At 39.0% G+C, this 19,804-nt stretch overlaps 1 protein-coding gene across 1 annotated transcript in view; it reads left to right on the top strand.

The window, feature by feature from the left end:
* Positions 1-19,804, top strand: part of spred1 (sprouty related EVH1 domain containing 1) — a 38,415-nt gene that overhangs the window by 8,067 nt on the left and 10,544 nt on the right. Inside the window, exons 2-4 of the mRNA XM_055038390.1 lie at positions 7,633-7,891; positions 13,715-13,883; positions 19,297-19,343. Coding sequence (XP_054894365.1) covers positions 7,633-7,891; positions 13,715-13,883; positions 19,297-19,343 — 475 coding nt within the window. The remainder of the gene's footprint in view (positions 1-7,632; positions 7,892-13,714; positions 13,884-19,296; positions 19,344-19,804) is intronic.

Raw genomic sequence — 19,804 nt, forward strand, 5'->3', positions numbered from 1 at the left:
AGGTTTTGCTGTGTCGTGCAGCAGCAGCAGATTAGCCTTGTGTGTGTGTTTTTTTTTTTTTTGTTTTGTTTTTGTTTTTTTTTTTTCCTTTTTTTCTTAGTCAGTTGGTAGCTAAGCTGAATGTTCTTGTGAGGGAGATGAGTCACCAGCAGCCTGAGGTGTTGAGAAGAGATAGGGCAAATTTTTCTTTCACTTCTCTTTCTATAACCAGCGGATTAGTTTTCACTGCAGCTAGTGTAAGCAAGCTTGTGTTGCCTGCTTACTGTTCACACTTCCATCTGCTTTTATTAATGACCAACAGTCAGCCTCTTCAAAGCTATTTTATTAATGGCCAACAGACAGCCTCTTCAAAAGCACTTTTATTATGAATATCTGTTGCAGCTTGCACAGCTAACCATAAACCACGCTGGTTTTTGTCTTCTGGGTGTCTTTTTTTAGTTTGCGTTTGGTTCTTTAAACTGGAACCGAGACTAATGAGTTTGCTCGTTTACACCATTCGGATTAGATGTACGGGTGGAATAGATGGCCAGGTTCCATATTTTATTTTTATCACGAAGATAACATGAGTGATAAAAACACATTTTATTACATTAGAAACAATATTGCCTATTTATTTTTAATACATTTCTTATAGCCACTTAAATAAGAAATGTCATGTCTACAGTAATGTCATGTCTATGTAAGATTACATGAATCTACAAGGCATGGGCCGCTAAGAAATTCTCACGGTTTAATAACCTTGAGTAAAAATACAACAGTTTCAAAGTGTAACTTGAATGTATCGCCAGATCTAATTGAATATATTTAGAGCAGAAAAGCAATAATCATTCCTGCAGAAGTTAAAGTAATTCAACATATTAATTGTTATAGACATATTACTGTTGTCTAAAGTCTTTACTTACTGTTTTTTTTACTCTAACGTATAAACTTAAACATCTAGAGGAAAGTGTTTATTGAGCAGAATATTCTGAATAATCTGACAATGTGCAGCCCTAATATTATTTTATCAAATATTGTGCTATGCTTGGGTAATCAGCCTGCATTTGCCTGCTTAGCTGATATATAGCTTGGCAGTTGTGTTCAGAAAATGCGACCTCAGTAAGAGTGATGGGTTTTCTGTCTCACAACTATTTGCATTCCTTGCGAAGGATTTCCAAACATTGGAAATACACATACTCCATGGAGGTCTGCACATACTCAAAGTGGACTCAAAGCCCCCAACCAGCTCATCAGACTTTTCAGTATCCATTCAGATTGTAGGAAATGAAGGAAATTGCCATGAGAAATCTAGGCAATTGGTATATGAAATCTCAACTGTCCGCAGACAGTGTGAACACACTGCAAGGCTCACAGAGTACGCAAAGTATGGATGACTAAGTGGGAGTCTTCAGCAAGAAAGGTGAGAAGCCTCTTTTCAGCCAGCTGACTGGCAGCCTGCAGCAACATGTAGAGGAGACCAAATGACCCCAGTTTGCTCTCTAATATCTCATTAAATAGATTGTAACAGCAGTAAAGATATGGAGTAACTGTAGATTTGTAAAAACCTTGATATGCCCACTTATACTCTAAAAGTAAATATGTTCATAATATGAAATCAGTCAGAAATACATAATTACCTAAATATCATTGTGTTTTGACATAACTGTGGGAGATAGCATTATTTTCCTTCAGGCAAAGAGAATGAGTCACAGCCAAAGTAGGTTTTTACGTAGAAATCCATGTTTTACCTACTTTATCGTTAATAGCTTTTTCTTTCTGCGGATAATCTATAGAATCGGATTGGGATAAGTAGCTTGTGTTTATTTTCTCCAATGATATTTTAATTGTTTTTTTTTTTTGCTTTTTTTTTTTTTGGCCGTCTGTTAAAAAGTTCAACGAGCCAAAGTGGCCTAGCAGAGCTTGACTGAGCTTCACAGCCTTCCTCAGGTTTTGATTTGAGGAAAAGATGGGGAGGAAAAGGGGTGATGGAGGAAAAAAAGAGATGGGGGGTGAGGGGTGGAAAGGGAGGCAGCTTTTCTGTTCTTTTCAGATGCTAATGAAAGGACTAATGGTTTTCCAGCTTTTAGCTTGCAAAGTGTGTCTCTCTTGCAGCATGCTCTGCTGCCTGGACATTGTGGGAGGACAAAACTCCAGGCCCTGGATCCAATAACGTGAAATTTCAGCAGAGAAGCGGCCATTGTGTACAGAGAGGCAGCCGGGGAGGGCCTGTGTGGAAGAAGAGGGGGAGGAGACGGAGTGGAGGGAAGGGAGGGTGACTTGGCGAGCAACCAGGGGTCTGGCTACATCCTTTCTCTTTCCCCTTTCCTCCTCCTCTTCTTCTCTCTCTTCATCTTCCCTTCTTCTCCACCCTCTTGCCCACCCCAATCCTCCAGAACCCTCCAGCCCTGCAACCCTCTGTGCTCCTCTTCACCACTCCCCTTTGGGTTAGAAAGCCCAAGACTGAGATGGGAGCAGAGCATAATTGCATGCTGGAGTCCAGTGAGCCATGGGCCGGAGCAGCAGACAAACGGTCACTTTGTCCACTTAGGAAATTGTTGTCCCAGGATCCCCCTTCTCCACCACACACTGGAGAAAGTGGCCTCAGGGCCCATGTCTCCCTGATCTGCACATTCTTCTCCAGTGTCTCTTTCCTGTAAATCTATATTTATATACTTGTTTCTGCTTTTAGAAATTTATATAAATATTCACACGTAAGTTTTCACGTACCATACTCGACATTAGATTTTCTTTACACTTTTGCCTGATTTTCAGTGATGATTTTTCTATATAGTTTAAAACTCTGTCCTTTATTATAATACTTTATTTATATATTTTTTAAGTTTTCCTTCAGACATGTGCGCAAGCCTTACCTACAGTTGCCTTTCCCTGTCCTTCTAGACTTCGGTCTCAGCACCCCCTCGTTTTTTTTCCCCCTGCTTTGCACGGAAATGAAGTCAGTCATCCAGCAGAATAACTTGGAATAATTCAGAATTGGGGGCTTCTTTCTTTCATCCTGCCCCACTCCCTCCCTCCCACCCCCTTTTTTCTCTTGCATGCCAAAGCCAGCTGATCTGCTTCCGCTCACAATTGTGTGTCCAGTTGACTGTGTGCTCTCAGTAAGGGGCGTGGAGGCTGGCTTTTGTCTCCACTGTCCCTCGATGAGCAGTGATTGTGCACAGGGTGGACTGATAGATGCATGCAGAGCACTGTGCGTTTTAGGAAAGCAAGTTCACCGACTAAAGGGACAGCTTTATAAAGTTAAAATGTGTTGTTTGTAGAATTGTGGCACGCACCCTAGATATCAAACTCTTTAAGTAATAAAGAATGCTTTGCTCCTAAAAGTTTTATTTAAGAGGACCCAAATATCTGTTGTCCGGTTAACTTCCTCTCACAACCCGCCCGCCCCTTCCCTCAGAGTGTCATGGTTGCTGGCATATGTATGATGGGAGGCCTGAAGGGTCAGGCCGTGGTCATTGTGCTCTGGTCATGGCTGACTGACACCACCGCCTGCCTTCTTTTCACCCCAGGGACCCCTGTCTGACTGACAGCCCCTTCTGCACCCAGCACCCGCATCCATTTATTGGTGTCCATAGAGGGGTGTTAGAGTAACAGCAGCAGCATATCCCAATCACTGCCTGCTGGCGTGCCCCAAAACCTTATTTTTCACGATTGAACCAAGTTCTGTTGGACCGTTTCTTTGTCACTCATGTCATTAGATGTCAACAGAATGGGGTGTTTTCTATGTGTTGTTATTAAAGGGAAGTTTGTTGAGGTTTTCCTGTTTTCTGAGTTTCCCATGACTATTTGCTGTCAAATAAACTCTGGGCAACACATTTAACATATCTAGACGTTTAACTGGTGGTACATTTTCAGCTTTTGAAAATTTCTTAAAAATGCTCATGATTAGAAATATTAAATTTGGTAAATATTTTTCAGTTGGGTCCAAATTTAAAGACAACTGGGCATGTCTACATTTAATATTTCTAATATGTCCAATTTTCAATCTCTTTTAATTGTCCTTTTTTTTTTTTTGACCTGCTGATGCAGTTATTGGTCAAGTTTCTCTAAAAACTGTAATAAACTTTTGTCAAAATGCTTTTTTCCGCTCCTGCAATGAGAAGACAAATGTCTATAGCAGAATATCATAGGTGATGCAACACCTATGCATCACCTATGATGAAAGAGATGATGTACTGTAAAGTAAGGACATTCATTTGAAAATATTTAGAGTTAACATTTTAGAAAGAATAAAATAATATTCATAATTGACTGTAAATTTCTATGTTTATTCCTTAGTTCAAAATACTACTACATTGACAGCACTACACAATTTTTGTTTCCGGGGGTATTTGTTCTAAACATTAAAGGGCAAAAAAAAAAACTCCTTATCCTTTGGCACTGCAGTTTTGTTTTTAGGAGGTAATTTAATTTTATGAAAAACGTTTTTACTGAAAAGTCAACATTTTTAAGTTTGAAGCTGAAAAATGTAACAGAAATGACCTTGGAGGAGTCAGTTTTCACATAATTTTTTTTTTTTTCACCAATTCCAAGCTCAAAATGTAATATAATTGCCTTGCTGATAACAGTTAGTGATAGTTACTGATTGCTGTTTCTTTGCACTGGATGATTTCCATCCAAATAAATATTTCACAAACAATACTATCAAACATTTCTTTGGAGAACATGCTGCTACATCGTTTCCCAGTGCAAAACATAGAGAAATACATTGTTGTTGGCTTGTATCGCTAACTGTGGTCAGCTTGCACAAAAAGCCAAAGAGTTTTCCAACTTGTACCAACTAGAACACGGTTAATTTGGTGTTTTTATGTCATTCCCACGGTTTCCTGGGTCAGTTTCACCATTCGTTTTTCTTATGAGACATCTCTGATGACGCAAAAATCAGTGTGCTTGAATAGCTTATCCTTAGCTGTTGCTGCTAATTATCTCAACATCAAAATGTGAAAGGGCAAAAATAATTAGCAGTCTTATATTGTAGCAACTTGAATGAATGTTAAAAAAAATGTTCATTTTTTAACAGCGTCTTTCCCCTTTTGCAATTTCTGTGACTTCATTTGTAAACACTTAACTGACAAGGAAATGAATTCTGTTAAAGTTTTGTCTGGGATGTTGGTTGTCCTAAAGGTACCACTCTTTTCTCAGTTTCTCAACATATACTTGTATTCCTAAATCAATTTAAAAACCCAGGTTTCTATATTGCTTATATTAAAATAATATCTACTGCAGTATCATTCAGTTCAGTACATCAAGGACAAATCACTTTAACATTATGAATAGAATAAGTAATGTTTAGAACTGCTTGTTTAAAAGTCTTTTTGATAAATATGACTGGGTGTCCCAGTTTTACTTCAGTATGGTACACTTGCGTATTAATGACCAAATAGAAATAATACTCTTCCTCTTCAAGATGGTGAGCTTTTGATTTTGCCAGTGGGAAAAATATTTGTTTTATAAATATTGTGCTCTTGTGTTCTTGGTGCCAAGAGCTTTCACGTGAAGGCAGATACGGTCACTGGGAGTGAAAATCCTCTCACTTGGTGTCTGATTCACATTTGGCCGCTGCTCGTAACATTCTTTACAAACGCTTCACATTCTGACATCATCTTTGCCAGTTGAACTGACCAGAGAACAGTTTGTCTCAGGAAGTCATCTGCTCGCAAACATCTTGAGTTATTTTTTGCTTGGTTTGGTAATCTTCCTCGTCTTTAATATATTACCAGTCCTCAACGCGCCTTGACCTTTGTCATTTCCAATGGTCCCGTTCACTGTTACCTCATCAGGGAACGATCTGACTAAAGGTGAGAAAACAAGCGGAACAACGTCAAACTTAATCTTTGATTTTTAAATGAATAATTATTGGAAAAGATATCAAACAAACTGTTTACTCTTATCCTACCATACACAGAGTTTCAGCTTTGCCTTTAAGTCCTTTATGGCGATTGTTGTGTTTTTAACTTTTCACTTGATTTATTGATTTAACCTGCAAACCCACCAATCTTCAGTTTACTTATACAACTATTTATTTACTAGGACAGAAAACTTGCTGTTTGTTAGCAGAATTTAATGTTAAGAAGTTTTGAGAAATGTTAAAACACATGCAGCTTTTCCTTCAAGGGTGTAATCCTTTTCACCTGCTTCAAAAATCTTAAAAGTAGATCATAAGTTAGATGACGTTAAAACACAAACCATGCCATTTTCCGAACACACTATGATTAACATTGAGCTGGAAACATATATCCTTTTTGTTGTTTTATATGTTGGATAAACTGGGATGTATTGAGTATACACTGTATGCACTCAGTGAAGATATTCAGACTGAATATTTATATCTGCTTCAATTCCAAGAAAATCTAAATAAAAACAAGAGAGAAACCTTTTAGTGTACATCTCATTTGTTTTAAATCTGACTATATATGTCAACTGTGTTACTTCATGTAAGCTGTTGGATTTTTATTGGTGTTTAATTGCAGTTTATTATGCATGTGATATGATATGCATATGAAAGGATGGTCTCTATGACTCAAAGGGGAGAGGGGAGTATGATGTACTATCTAGTTTTAAAACCTCTACTTTCGTTGAAAGGTTTGGTTTCAGCTACGGCCAGAGACTGAATATGACCACATGGTCAGTCACCCTCTGGATGGGGTTAAAGATACACTGACAACTTCGGACAGCTTTTAGCCTGTTACGTGAGATGACACAATAAATTTAGGAACATTATTGTTGTCATTTTCTCTTTATTTTCTATGTGTTTCTTGAATATGTTACATCCATGATGCTCAAATGGAGTTGATTTGTTACTAAAAACACATCTGATGCAGAATTTAGGCAAATCTGCTCTCAGAGTTTTTTTTAAGTAAACACATTCTTGATGTAAAAAACTCTTTGAAAAAAAAAAAAACAATTAGCCAAAATGCTTTGTAAACCAAACTCATTATAGATGTTGTTTGTCACCTATAGAACAAACTATACACAAAACTTTTTGTTTTACCGTTTTGTTGTAAAAACTCCATCAAAAACAATGTTCACATTTATCTGACTGGTGACATCATATGTGGCAACATTTAGCGCAACGGTTCGAGTCGCCAAACAAGTCAGACTGGAGTGGAACTCAATATTTCAGAGTGACATGGAAATCTGTGAAATGTTGCTTGTCCACCAAAATATTCACTAAAGGCTTGACTCTTGAACCTTTAGTGACATCATTAAAAAAACCTTAATTTTATGTTTTTGTGCTTATCATTTTGTGAAATATTGCTGTGGAAATGTACCCTTCATTATCCAGCTGTGTTTTTATTGCACCTGTGACTGTACTTGGTTACATCATAGTAAATATGATGTATAATGCATAATACTTTTTTGTGACTAGTTTTTAGCTAATGATAAATCAAACCTGTCCTATTGTTGTCAGTATCCAAATGCAAACTAGAACCTTGTCTGTTCAGGGGAAGATTCTCATCCTAGTGAGGTTTAGTACAAATAGTATTTCAGCGAAAGCTATGGGATCTAGGTGATGCAAACAAGGGAATATATGCAGCAAATTTGTAAATATTGCTTGTTTTGCACAATGCAGCTAACTCCATTTCTATTCATTCTTTTTTCCCCTGCTTGTCTTCTTCCCTCGCTCTCATGCAGTGACAGTTATGCGCGTGTGAGAGCAGTGGTCATGACTCGGGATGACTCCAGCGGTGGGTGGCTTTCCTTGGGGGGTGGAGGACTTAGCTGTGTCACCGTCTACAAGGTCAGCCGGGCAGAGGACAACAACAGCACCCACAGCGGAGGCAGTGGAGGAAGCGGCAGCAACCTCAGCCCCTGTAGTTCCACTCCCAGTCCGAGTCCCAGTCCCACCGCTGTGGAGTTCCACATCAGGGGCGAAAGACTCAAAGACAAACTGGTGAGAGAATATAAGGCCTACACCATGAATTCACTGCATTGCATAAAATCATATTAACTGTATGCATACAGTTTCATTGAAAAGTCTGCATACATTGGAAAAACGCATGATTACATTGTAGCTTTTAGTGGGAAATGTTTGTACAATGTTTGAGCAAAATGGTTGAATTTAGGACTTCTTATCAATGCAAGCTCATACATGCATTCTCCTAAGTTTTTAAATAATTAGTGTTTTAGGATGTACTATTACCTTAAAACCTTATTAACTTTAAGTTGGTGATGAATAACAATTGAAGGTTTTGTCATTTAGAGCATTACAAGGGTTTATCGGACAGCACTCAATCAACTGACCAATGGGAATACCCCAAAAAAACCTCAATGAGAACCTAAAAAGGTGAATTGTAGATTTACCCAAAAAGTTGTCTGAAGTCATTTCTAAAGAGCAGATTCCAAGACCTCCAGTTTGAAATAATATTCTGAAGTTATTCAGGCTCGTCACCATTGCGCTGGCAACAGTTCAAGTCCGTCATTATTAGGAAAAAGCAGGAACATATCCTCTATTCCACAAGAATCTGTACGGTTAGGCAAGATGAAGACGGAGTGTCTTAGCCACAATAAGTATTTCTAAAGTAGTTAATGTGAGATGTTAGATGCAACTTTGTTCATATGGATGGAAAAGTAAAGGAGAAATATCAGCAGATAAATGACTAAACTATTGACAGTGACCCTAAACATACATCAAGATAGTTTTGTGAATGGATGAACTGGGCTAACATTAAGCCTCTGGAATGGCATTTCTGCCAGAACCTTTAAAAGTGGGATCATTTCAGGAAACCAACAATTTTTTATGAACTCTACTTGTCCTGATAGCAAGAGTAGGGAAATATCAAGAGAGAATGTGTGTGTTTGAGGCTCAGATGGCTAAGAAATATTTAACAAAGCATAGGTGGGAACATATCTCGGTACAGATGGGAGAAATGTAACACAAAATTCTAAATTGTACACCCAGTGTATAACTACTCCACTCTGGCAAAAGATGATTCAAATAAATCATTAAAATCCCAAAACATCACATCTACACAATGAGTCTGCAAAATTAATCTGAAAGGAACTGTACAAATAAATTCATATTAATTTTTACACTCTATCCAGACGTGCCCTTTAAAGCACAATAATTTGTGCAAATGATAAACAGTGTGTTCTGTTGAGCAGGATCATTGTGAGCTCAGCTTTCCCAGACTCCTGTCCCTTTGCTGCCTCACTCACACTTTCAGCCTCACAGGAAGTATGTTTTGGCTCTCCTCTGTGGCTCAGGTAACTGAAAATAGGAGCAAACTGCGTGATGTTGTGATGCACGATGACTTCATCGGGGAGAAGGCCACATTACTCAGAGGAGAATGTGGGATGAGGGATGTGAGAAACTCAAAAAGCATGGCAGGATTCTGGAAGATTTAACACAATTTTTACACGACATTTGCCTTGAATAAAACATTTTTTTATGAATGCAGAACGGAAAAGAGCAGTTAGCTGGGGTAATAACTATCACATATTGAGCGTTTGTTGTTTTTGCTTCTTACTAATTACTTTTATGCCCTAGACTGAGCTGTCCTTTATTAACAGTCAGCAGTTTGATCTCTGACCTCTCTGTGTGTTGCCCCTCTGGCACACTGAACGGCAAGTTCCAGGAAACAGCTGGAGCTGCATTTTGCATGACAGCTCCGCTGCTATAAGTATGGATGTGTGAGAATGAAATACACTGTGAATATTGTTTTCTCTTAGAGCTCGTCAAAAAGAAAAAGTTGCTCAGAGTATAATCAGTTTTGTTTGTAAAAGACAAAAATTATAACATTTTGACAGTTATTGAAATGCATGATTTAAACTTTTTACACAGCAATACGTAAGATACTAGCAAAGAAGTTTAATTTATTTATATTCTGTATTATCAGTCTATTTCTTGAGTAGCTGAATTTGTTGTCTTTACTGTGCACATTAGATGCACGCCAGATCCAGTGGATAAAGTTTAGAATATCTTTATTCTGTGGTAATGTGAGTGTAAATCTCTTGGTGCGAGAAATGTTGGATGCCAGATCACAGAGGAGAGGCCACCATGATGCAGAGAATCTGGCAACCTCAGACTATCTGACTTTAGAGCCTTGTTACATGGGCGCCTGAATCACCGCTTTCATCTTTATTGACTGAGCTTATTTGCACGCGTTTCATGTCTGCGACGGGTTCGTGTTTTGCGCGTTGCTACAGAAGCACGCGTGTGGCACCGGAAAAGGGTGTGACGAGAATGCTGTTGTTCAGACGCGGCGTAGACGTGGTTCAGAGACCCCGGCAACTGTTCTGGGATGTGGTGAAACACCCCAATCACCGCCAGGGTCCCCAGTTGCCACAACAAACACACGGCCATATGTAGGTCTGTTAGGATGCCACCCAGTGCCAGGGTGTTGGCTTCAACCTCAGTGCTACCGACTGTTTGAGGGCATCAGAGGGATGACTCCAAGAAAACAGAAAACCTCATACTAATGTTAGACAGTGAGGAAGAAACACTCAATATCAGTGCCTGCTGCTACAGAATTTTTAAAAATTTTTGACTGATCAAAAATGAAATTGGACTGCAGAGTTTCAGACATGGCTGCCGTTCCCCAAGAGACTGCCCCTAACTTCTGACAAAAGTGGCTCTTTCGTCTGCCCCAGCTGCATGGTAGTTCTGATACAGCACTTGTTTTCGGTGCCAGATCCAGAGTTTATCTGGGTTCAAACATGAAGAACTATTTAGTAGCATCCAGAACCAATTAAGTGCTCTAGCTGGATTGGTGGAAAATGGTCTTTTTGATTGAAAGCTCTGCCAGTAACACCCAGTATGCTCATCTTTCCATCAGCTCACACCAGCTTCCCTTACAGCATGATGCTACCTCTACCATGCCCTTTACTGTTGAGGGTGTTGGTTATCTGGCAGAAAACATGAAATTGACCTCATTCTGACCTATGGATCTCTGGAGATTCCATGAGTCTCTTTACTCCTCCTTATAAAAATGTGTTATAATTTTCTTTCTAATTACAGCTAATTAGCTGTAATTGTGTGCTGGTCGTTATCAAACAAATAAAATAGATACATGGAAGCCTGTGTCTTAATACTTTTCCAAGGCACTATGTGATATAAGTACACGCTTCTGGCTGAATTAAACAGCAGCAGCTGCTCCACGAAGACAGACAAAAACAAGATCAGAACTGCATTTAATTTAAAGCAAAATGTGAGTCTTTTTGCAAGCCATTATCAGGTGACTGAGGACACATAAGATGCGAGAGGGATTCAAAAAGAAAAGAATGGCTTCTAATCAAAGAGCAGGAAGTGGAGGTGGAGCCATAAAGATGGGAGACGGAAGAAAAGAGGTGGAAGGGTTTTGTCTATAAGCGCAGTGATGCGGCACAGAGTGTGCTGGTGATGACTCAGCTGGCTCTCCATATAGCCACCAATCACTCGCCGACTTCCTCCCTCCTTTGCTCTCTCTTCTCCACCCCTCTTTCTCTCACTATTGCCTCTCCTAAAACTACAGATCTAATTGGTGGACGTTAACTGACCATACCAGCTCTTGGATTATAATAAATCTCTAACTTAAGCTCTCGGCCTCAGCACCTTACTTTTCACCACAGGTAGCCTATGAGCTGTAAATGTGGTAGTGTCTGGGATCACTCCGAATAGTTGTATCTCAGTGTTTCATGTAATCATTTTTGACTCATATTAGCAGGCTAATTTTTAACATTTAGCTTTCAATAGTGATATTTCTTTCAAAATTACCATCACATGAGGTTTGTTGATACAAAGCGTCCAGTGCATTCTCTGGCTTACTTTTTCCCTGCTTTGTTTCATTGTGTTTGGTCCCAATCTGTCTTGTCTTACAATATCACTGTTCTACACGGATCTCGCATCCAGCCGTCTTTGTCCCTCACCTCATTTAACACATCCTGTCTGTGTTCGCTTTCTGTCTGCTTTTCTGGAAAGGTGGCTCCTCCTCCTCTGGTCTTTTCTTTGAGCACATTGTGGAATGTGGTGTTAAGTGTCATCCTGCCATGCAACTGTGATACTTCTTCCTCTGTCAGGCGTTGCTGCGATGCTCACCTTACTAGCTCTGGCTCCATTCAGTCTCGCCTCCACAGTCACCCCCAGAGGCACTATGCGCACTCCTCCCCCCCATCATCCCACTTCGTCACCCCATCCTCTCCACATCCCCATCCCTCTCGTCTTCCCTCCCTTTATCCTTCAACTCTGGAAAAACATACAAGCATAACCCTTTGCCCTTCTTTTCTTCTTCAAGAAAGGTACGGGGACATGCTGAGAGGTTACAAAGCAGCAGCTCGCCCAGATAGAATGACATGTCCACTCTTTCTTCTAACTTACCATCCACATTTTCAATCTCTTCCAATACTCAGACCCGAGAAAGCTCGCATTCATCGAGTATTGGCAAGGATCCGTCTGTATCCCCCAGATTACAGACAGTGTTTTCATTTTAATTACACCAGCTACTGTATTTACTCATTCTCATCATTTGTGTCACCATCCACACTCGGTTAAGTCACCTCTCGTGCATGTCAGTGAAAACCTCACCAGGGGTAATGGCCGTCTCTCATTTCATTTAATCTACCCAGAGGAAGACCAGCAGGCAGCCCAGTAGCCCTGATTAATAATAGGCTTTGGAAGCACAGTCTCTTTTCCACCCTGCTCTCGGGGCTTCCTGGCTTTAAAATGTTCCCACACACTCCTGGTCTCCTGAAACCACTGCTCTTCAGCTTTTAGGATGACCAGGAGGAGATGAGATTAAATCCTTATGATGTAGTAACCTTGAAGAAATGTAGTTTGATGTTCTTAATGAACAAAAAAGGTTTTATTTTTATTTCAGGCAAAAACAGCTATCAATCGCTAGATCACCAGAATAATGTTATTTATTGATTATTACATGTATAAGAGTTATCTTCAGCATTGTATTTCCCTTAATACTAAGATTTTACCAAAACTGTAGCAGAAACACCCATGAAATAAAGTGTTTATTTCACAAATTATACTTCTTTTCCTTCATATTTGTGGGGTAACAGTGACTTAATGTTACCCCACAAACATTAAGGGAGTGTAACAAGGTAAATTAGTTGGGCTATCTGCTCTGGTAGCCAGAGATACTGAAGTTTTTAAACAGCAATACCTTAATTTTTGTGGGTGCTGCTCCTTTAGTTATGACTGTCTGTGTTATTTGTGAGTGGAAATATTCCAAATAACTATTTGCCTTTCTTGGAATCGAGTCGAAAGTGCAGTAACCTTTCAGTTTGATGTTCAACAGAATGCATGTTGTTTTCATCCGCAAGGACAAAAATTGTGAAAACTTTTCTTATTTCTACCCTCATTAAGTCAGTTTTGCCCCCTAAAATATACAAAATACTTATACGTTTTACATCCATTGATATTACTGTTATGATATTATCATGCCAAGATAAAATAAGATAAGATTTATTCGTCTCCAATTGGAAAAATGTGTCTTGGAAGCAAGGGCAAGAATGCAGTACGACAATAAGAAATATACAACAACAATTTAGGTCTTGTTTTGTGCCGTTTCTCTCTGAGTTACAGACTTTTTGTGCCCCACATGAGGATTGCATGGGGTACTTGCAGATCAAATATTTACACCTAATCTGAGTTAGTTATAGATCTAACATTGATTTGTTTCTAGATGAGGTCTAACTGTACCCTGGATGTTGTAATCAGGTCTGTTGCACAGTTGGATCTGTTGCCATGTAACCCTTGTTGACTGGAAAACCGTGTGTGTCTCTCCAGGTGGTGCTGGAATGTGTTCTGCAGAGAGACCTGGTATACAATAAGGTCAACCCCATCTTCCACCACTGGAGAATCAATGACAAGAAGTTTGGACTGACGTTCCAGAGCCCTGCTGACGCTCGCGCCTTTGACAGGGGAGTACGCCGGGCCATTGAGGACATTAACAAAGGTGTGGCCGTGCTACTCTGTTGTCTATGTGGCTTTTATCTGTGTTTCAGAGCAAGTCAAACCAGATAAGTCAGCATTACGTCCTCAGTTAAAATATTTCACCTTAAAAATACATCCGTCAAGTGCTGGCTATTGTTTCTTTTCATTCCCATTTGTCAAAAACGTCAGAGTTACTTGTAGAACTCTCCTTTGGCACGCTAACAAGAAATACTGGTTCTGAATTCAGTCCAAGTTTCCACCATATTTCTTAATCTTATTATACTTGTAAAAAAAATCATGATGAAGCGGTGTGTGATAAGCTTCTGTTCTGGGAGAGATGAGAGATGCGTCGTGTCGATTGCACTGTTGCTGCCGCTTGTTCGCTGGACCCAAGCAAGACCCTTCTTGCTGTCGCTTCCAGTTGCTTTGATAACCTTGGGTCTTGCTTTAGTAGAGACTGACAGTTTAAGGCTTCACTCAGAGTCTCATAGGCAGAAAGAGAAGCTGAAGTAAAAGGAGAAACTTTTAGAACGGATGGCACTCTGAGACATGGCTTGAACTTAAGATAGGAGAAATCAGTCAGGTTTAGTTTCTGTTTGCTAAAATTGAGAAATGGATGGAGTAGTCTTTGGCTTGCGGTGTACTGAGTGCTATTTAAGTTGTGATGGACTTGAGTTGGCAGCTTCGGGTCCTGATAAGCAATATTTTTCTGTACAGAGCCAAAGGTTTCAAAGTCATCCAATTAGTAGGAGGCTTGCGAACTCAGCAATCTGCCACCCAGTATTCTTGCACAAGAGGTGAGCTGTGTAAGATACAATCTTTTTTTCCCCTTTTTTTTTTACTCTCTAGACTCTGGAACCCTAGGGGAGTATAGAGGTGGAACATTACATCGTATAATAAAGGCTTATCACTGCTTTGCATCAGTCTCTTCTTGACCACAAGTGCTTATCTGAGATTTGAACTTTTGGGCACAGGTCCAGGCAGTTTCTAGGTTGAAGGTACCTGTAATGCTTCAATTGTTGACTGTGTGTTCTATGACTTTGTATTTTTTTGTGTTTTTATGATGTGAAGCACTTTGAACTGCCTTGTTGTAGAAAGGTGCTGTACAAACAAACTTGATTGATTGATTTAATGCTATTGTTTGAGTTTGCAAACTGAATTTCCTGTTAGTGAAGACATAATGCAGTGTTATCATAAAGATAACACTTCTAACAACCACGCACTATTCAGCTTGAAGAATGTTTTCATAAAACTCAAACTGTAAATTTTCATGTCAAAGAACAACTTGTTCATCTTAACCCCTTAACCTCCAACTTGTTTATTGGGATTTAATGTGATAGACCAGCACAAATCTGTAAAGTGTGGTGAATCATTACTTTTTCAAATCACCTTAACCTGCAGTAATCTTTTTGGATATGCAAAGTTAATTTTTCCCATTCTATACATAATAGCTCAACTCCAGCCAGCCAGATTAAATACTTTTACCACACAGATTATCTATTTGTTTTATGACTGGACTTTGACTGAGCCATTCGAAGACACAAATATAGTTTGGTTTAAATTATTCTATTGACTGTATGTTTATGGTTGTTGTCAAGCGAGCAGATGAACCTCTGTCCCAGTCAAAAAAAATTTCCCTTCAACTCTGACCAGCTCCCCTGAACCTGCTGAGGAAAGGCTTCCCCACAGCATGATGCTGCCAACATCATGTTTCACTTAGGCACTGGTGTGGATATTGTGCTGTGTTCATTTTCCATATCACAGCTTTTCGCATGCAGGCCAGAACATTCAGTTTTAATTTTATCTGACCAGAGCCCCTTCTTCCTCATGTTCAACTTACATCTAAATGGCTTGGAGCAAACAGAACAGGGACTTCTTAAAGTTTTCTTTCAGCAGTAGTTTTCTCCTTGTTGGTCCGGAAAGGTCACACTTGTAGAGTGCACAAGTGTTGCAACTGAAGATTATTTTAGTAACTGAATAATCTATTATTGATTATTTTGACAATTAATCAATTAATTTGATTTTTTTAAAATGGATGGTACATTCTACAGATTTTTCAAAGAATGAAATAATTCAATTCCTTTGTTTCTTGATTAAGAAAGTAGCCAATTCAGTCTCTACAATGCAATATCATAACATTCCTTTATTAAATCTGAACCGGGTAAAGCTAAGATTATGCCTCTTAAGACATTTTGGCTAAAACACGTTTTTTTTTTCTTTTATCTTAAATTAAAAAAATTCAAATATTGCTACTCTGAATATGTATATTTCAGTAAATTACCTCTTTTGTGTCTGAGTCCTCCAGTTAACAATTCATTGATTTTTGAAGTAGATGATGACTTTGTCAATGATCAATTATCCACAATTAATCAGATTAATTGTTTCAGAGTCCAGAGCTAAAATATGTAGGCTTCTTGGCTTCTTCTCCAGTTAATTCTGTTCTTGTCAAATTAAGGTAGAAAGCCATGTTTTACTAGGTTTTCTGCAGTGCTATACTCTTTCCAATACTGCTTGGTCCTCAGTAAAAACCTCTCCAGTTTTAACAGAATAACCGGATTTACACTGAGACTAAATTGCTTACAGGTAGACTCTTCTGACTCATTAGGGAATTTAGTGCACTAGATTTTATGTTAAGAGAAAAAAGGCTGAATACAAATTCACACCACTGAATGATCTTCTCAGATCAACCCCTGAATGGGGTTGCCAGTCAGGTTCCGATTTGTCTTGTTGGATTACATAACATCCCCCACCCAACATACGTTGAAGTTTGTTGTTCAACATGTGCACAACATGGGAAAAAAAAAAAAAAAAAGAATGAAGGGGTCAGCTCATAGCTGCTCCAAATGTGAAGACTTTCATGTGAACATCAGTAGGAGAGGATCTGCCTTAGCGCCCGCACTTGTCTCTCCCTCTGTTTACCCTGCCACCCCTTTGCCTTTTGTCTGTTTTCGTCTCTCGCTTGGCGTTCTCTCTATTCTGGAGATGTTGTGTAATGCCTCGGCTCTGCACAGGCAGACAAGCTCGTCTGTATTCCTGTTGCATTGCTGTACTGCTGCGTGTGTGTGTGTGTGTGTGTGTGTGCGTGCAGCAGGAGCGAATATGTTTTTGCCTGCGCGTGTGTGCGCACGTGTGCATATTAGTCTTGCAGTCTGCTGTTGCCAAGGCAACGGCAGGCACATGGCTCAGGCAGCTTCGCGGCCCAGCACTGCCAGAGTCGTGCTGCAAGAGGCCTCTTTCTCTTGGAAGCAGAGCAATGCACGCAGACACACACACACACACTCACGCACACAGACACAAAGCCTTCCTCCATGTGACTCAGAGATGGACGGACAGAGCGACTGACAGACAGACGGCGTCTCACACAGGCTCAGTAAAACGTTGTCTCCTGACAGAGACGATATTATCATGTTTCCCTGTTCTCATCCCAAGCACAGCCAACTGACTGACGCTGCTTTAAATTAGGCATGTAATTAATTGATTTTAATTAAATGAGACAGTGTTTTATAAGATTCACTTGGTGCCAGTGGTACAGTAAAACTACTTTCTCTGGAATATTGTGGGGAAAAGCACAAAGTTCCAATGAGAACGGTCCAAGCTTTTCCTGATTTTTCAATCATGTTTTCTTGTTTATTTATTTTTTTAAGATGTAATAAACGAAGATTTATTGTGTGATGGCAAAGGTCTCTGGTTTTTCTTAAGACTTTGCTGACACTGTGCTGCCTTCACTGCCAGCTGGAAGAGCTGGCAGTGAAGTGACAAAATAATCATACCACAGGAAGTTTGATTTCCTGATCAGTAACTCAGATGATTTTTTTTTTCAAAGAGCAATTTACAGAGCAAACAGAAATGTTATGCTTGTTTATCTTGTGGTCGAAACTGGCTTGATTTGGAGTTGCAACTTCCCAGTTCCAACGTACAGTTGAATGCAGCATCTACTGGACAGTACAGAGGGGAAAGGCCCAGTTTAAACAAATGTATTGACACTGAAATATTCTACTCTGTTGAAATGTGAAATGTTTGTGACTTGTATTATTGAAGCTTATGAATATATTACTTTAAACTTGGTTATATGTTTAGGTCTTCTAGGAAGTTTATGTATATTGAAGCAGAGGCTTATTAAACTTCATGTTTAAATCAGATATTTATACAACTTTTCTAACGTTCATTATGACTGAACTTTTCCTGTTTTAGGACAGCATGGATTCCCAAAATTATTTAGATCTGCTAAATGTCAGAATAATGAGAGCGAACCCAAAGACATCAAGAAAAAGACTATTGACGACCACAGATCTCGCTGGGTTGAAATGCCCAAATACCTGATCGTTCAAAATATGCATGTTTGAACGATCTGGTTCAAATATGCTTGTGCTACTAACTTTATGCTGTTTGAGAAGGTCAGGGCTTCTGTGTTTGGCCATCATTACATTTATAGGAAAAAGAGCAATTTTACTAAAAAATGAGGAATTGTTTTGTTTTTTTTTTTTTTTAAAGTTAAGCTAAGAAAAATAATTTAAATATTTCAGCTGCATGTATTGCTACATTAAAAAAAGTAATTGTTTGTTTATAAAAGGGCCACTATTATTTATTCATGAATAAAATCTGTTTACAAATCAATATTTCATTCTTTAAATTTATTTTTTGTCTTTTGTGTTAAAAAAGCCTATTTTTGTCATTATTATTTGTAATTTCACACTATTAAGTTTTTCAGTTTCACTCAGAAAAACAATTGTCATTTGAAAGTATTATAGAAGTATTACAGACTTCATCTTTTCTTTGCAAAGTACTAACCATTAAACATACATTTACTTTCTTAAAGTTATTCACTACACAAAACACAGATCACATTGTTTTCCTAACTTCTCAAAGTTAGTTTAACTTTGAGGAGTTTAAATGAACTTAAAGACTGGTTTTCTGACTCCTATTATCAACTAAGAAGCTGTTTTGGGTATAAAAACGGTTCACGGCATTTTGGGGTGACATTATTCTGGCTCTTGCATATTTCATTAACTTTTCTGTCCCCCCCACTAACACAAAGCAGCTTTCATTTCCCCATTAGGCGACAGGCAAAGGAAACCAGAAGCCTTGACCTTTTCTGGCCTGACAAGGATCCGTTGTTATAAAACTTCTGGCGTGCTTAGCAGACTTTAAACATTAATGGTGAAACAGAAAAACGAAAGATCGGTTTGCTGAGAATTCAGTCGAATGTTTAACAGTGTTTGCTTGAAATGTTGTGTTTTGGTTGGAGGAAGTCGGGGGCAGGACTCTTGACTATTTTGAGTTTTTGCCCTCTAGTGGCGAAGTTTTAAACTATGAGTTTGCCTACACTGGTACCCAGATGTTTTTTGTTTTTTTTTTTCTTTTTACAGAAGTACATTTTTCGGACTAAGTGAAATGCTCAGGTCAAACGTTTCTCATGTGCCCTTCTTCTTTTCCAGTGTCCAGTCCGTTTGGTGAAGGGGACGCTCCTGAGGATGGACTACCGGTGAGTTACAGACCTTTCAATATAATTAAGACTCCCACATTGTTTTTCACTTCATAAATAGGAGACTGATCATGGCTAGAAACTGAGAAGCAGTGCAAAACAAACCCATAACTTTAAGATTGAGATCTTTAAACCACAGACATCATGAGTGGTGCCTTGTGACCAATCTTTTAATGTAAAGAACTACGACTCCTTGATACAATTGACTGTCAGTGAGTAGTTCTAACATAAGGAAGCAGCAAGCATACTGTTCGAGCAAACGCCCACATTTTTTTGAATATCACTGGCCTGTTCATATGAGTAGGAACACAGATATGTCAGTCAAAAGATGGACAGGCATTTCTTTCATTTCACCAGTTAATAATTGGATAGCAAAAGGTGTTTAATAATGTGTGTTTTATTATAGATTTTGAACCAGTCGAAGCTAAACCTATGCCACTTGAGGCATTCTCAGGGTGTTG

Source organism: Poeciliopsis prolifica, unplaced genomic scaffold (assembly GCF_027474105.1).
Source record: "Poeciliopsis prolifica strain line A6 unplaced genomic scaffold, Auburn_PproV2 SCAFFOLD013, whole genome shotgun sequence".
Classification (NCBI taxonomy): domain Eukaryota; kingdom Metazoa; phylum Chordata; class Actinopteri; order Cyprinodontiformes; family Poeciliidae; genus Poeciliopsis; species Poeciliopsis prolifica.